Genomic DNA, 1,100 nt, shown 5'->3' with positions numbered 1-1,100 from the left:
ATGTATATTAATTTTTAAAGCTGTTTTAGGGCGGTTCCCCCCCCTCCCCGACACGTGTAGGGACCCCCCCGGGCCCTGTGTCCCCCCCCGTGGCTGTGTGTGACATGGGGGGGATGAGGGTCCCCCCTTTGGGGACACGGCGCGGGGGGGTGACTGGGGTGAATAAAGACTTTGACTCGTGTTTGGGGTGAAGCAGAGTTCTTTTGGGGTGAAACTGAGCTCTTTCGGGGGGGGGGGGCGCGACAACCTGCCTGTCCCCCCACCCAGCCCGGTTTGGGGACACTGGAGGACCATTGGCCATGGAGACTTTTCCTAGAGCGGCCTCGCCCAACGGGCATCCTCGAGCGACTCCCACCACAGATACCCTCCCACAGAGCGGCGTTGGAGGACCATTGCACCATAGAGCGCAGCCAGGCGGGCCCCCTGTCGCCGCTTTCGGGTCACGTGGCGCGTTGCGTGGGCCACCGGGAGTTGTAGTGCGGCGAGGGGAAGGAAGGCGGCGCCGCAGGCTCTCGGCGCATGCGCGGGCCAGCCGGAAGCGGAAGCGGCGGGATACGGCGGCCGGCGCGGGCCCCCTGTCGCCGCTTTCGGGTCACGTGGCGCGTTGCGTGGGCCACCGGGCGTTGTAGTGCGGCGAGGGGAAAGAAGGCGGCACCGCAGGCTCTCGGCGCATGCGCGGGCCAGCCGGAAGCGGAAGCGGCGGGATACGGCGGCCGGCGCGGGCCATGGCGGGCTACGGGGTGGCGAACGAACGGCTGCGGGTGCTGGAGGAGCTGGAGCGTGAGATCGGGGCCTCCCTGCAGAGCGCCGGTGGGCGGGGCATTCCGCGGGGCGGGGCGTGATGTGGGCGTGGCCTATAAGGGGGGCGGGGCTTCTGGGGTTCCCCTCCCCCCCGGTGGGGTCAGGGGTCAGAGGCCATGGGTCACCAGGCCACGGGGTCAAAGGGGGCGGGGTTGGGGTTACGGGGTCAAGGGTTGTGCCGCTGGGGTCAGAGGCCGTGGGTCACCAGGCCGTGGGGTCAGGGGCCACGGGGTCAAGGGCAGGGCCCCACACCGACCCCACGACCCCCATCTGGGGGACCCTGGGGTCGGGGTCACCAC

At 69.9% G+C, this 1,100-nt stretch overlaps 1 protein-coding gene across 1 annotated transcript in view; it reads left to right on the top strand.

Annotated features, from left to right (window-relative positions):
• LOC112967211 (beta-arrestin-2-like) overlaps nt 1-810 on the top strand; it is a gene marked incomplete at both ends in the record, with an annotated part of 3,242 nt that extends 2,432 nt beyond the window's left edge. The window contains one exon of the mRNA XM_026068139.1: nt 630-810. Within this exon, the coding sequence (XP_025923924.1) occupies nt 630-810 (181 nt within the window). The remainder of the gene's footprint in view (nt 1-629) is intronic.
• Nucleotides 811-1,100: the final 290 nt, after the last annotated feature.

Source organism: Apteryx rowi, unplaced genomic scaffold (genome assembly GCF_003343035.1).
Source record: "Apteryx rowi isolate R43461 unplaced genomic scaffold, aptRow1 scaffold_2698, whole genome shotgun sequence".
Taxonomy (NCBI): Eukaryota; Metazoa; Chordata; class Aves; order Apterygiformes; family Apterygidae; genus Apteryx; species Apteryx rowi.
The sequence above is the reverse complement of the archived record's forward strand: the minus strand, read 5'-3'. Positions and strand labels throughout refer to the sequence as shown.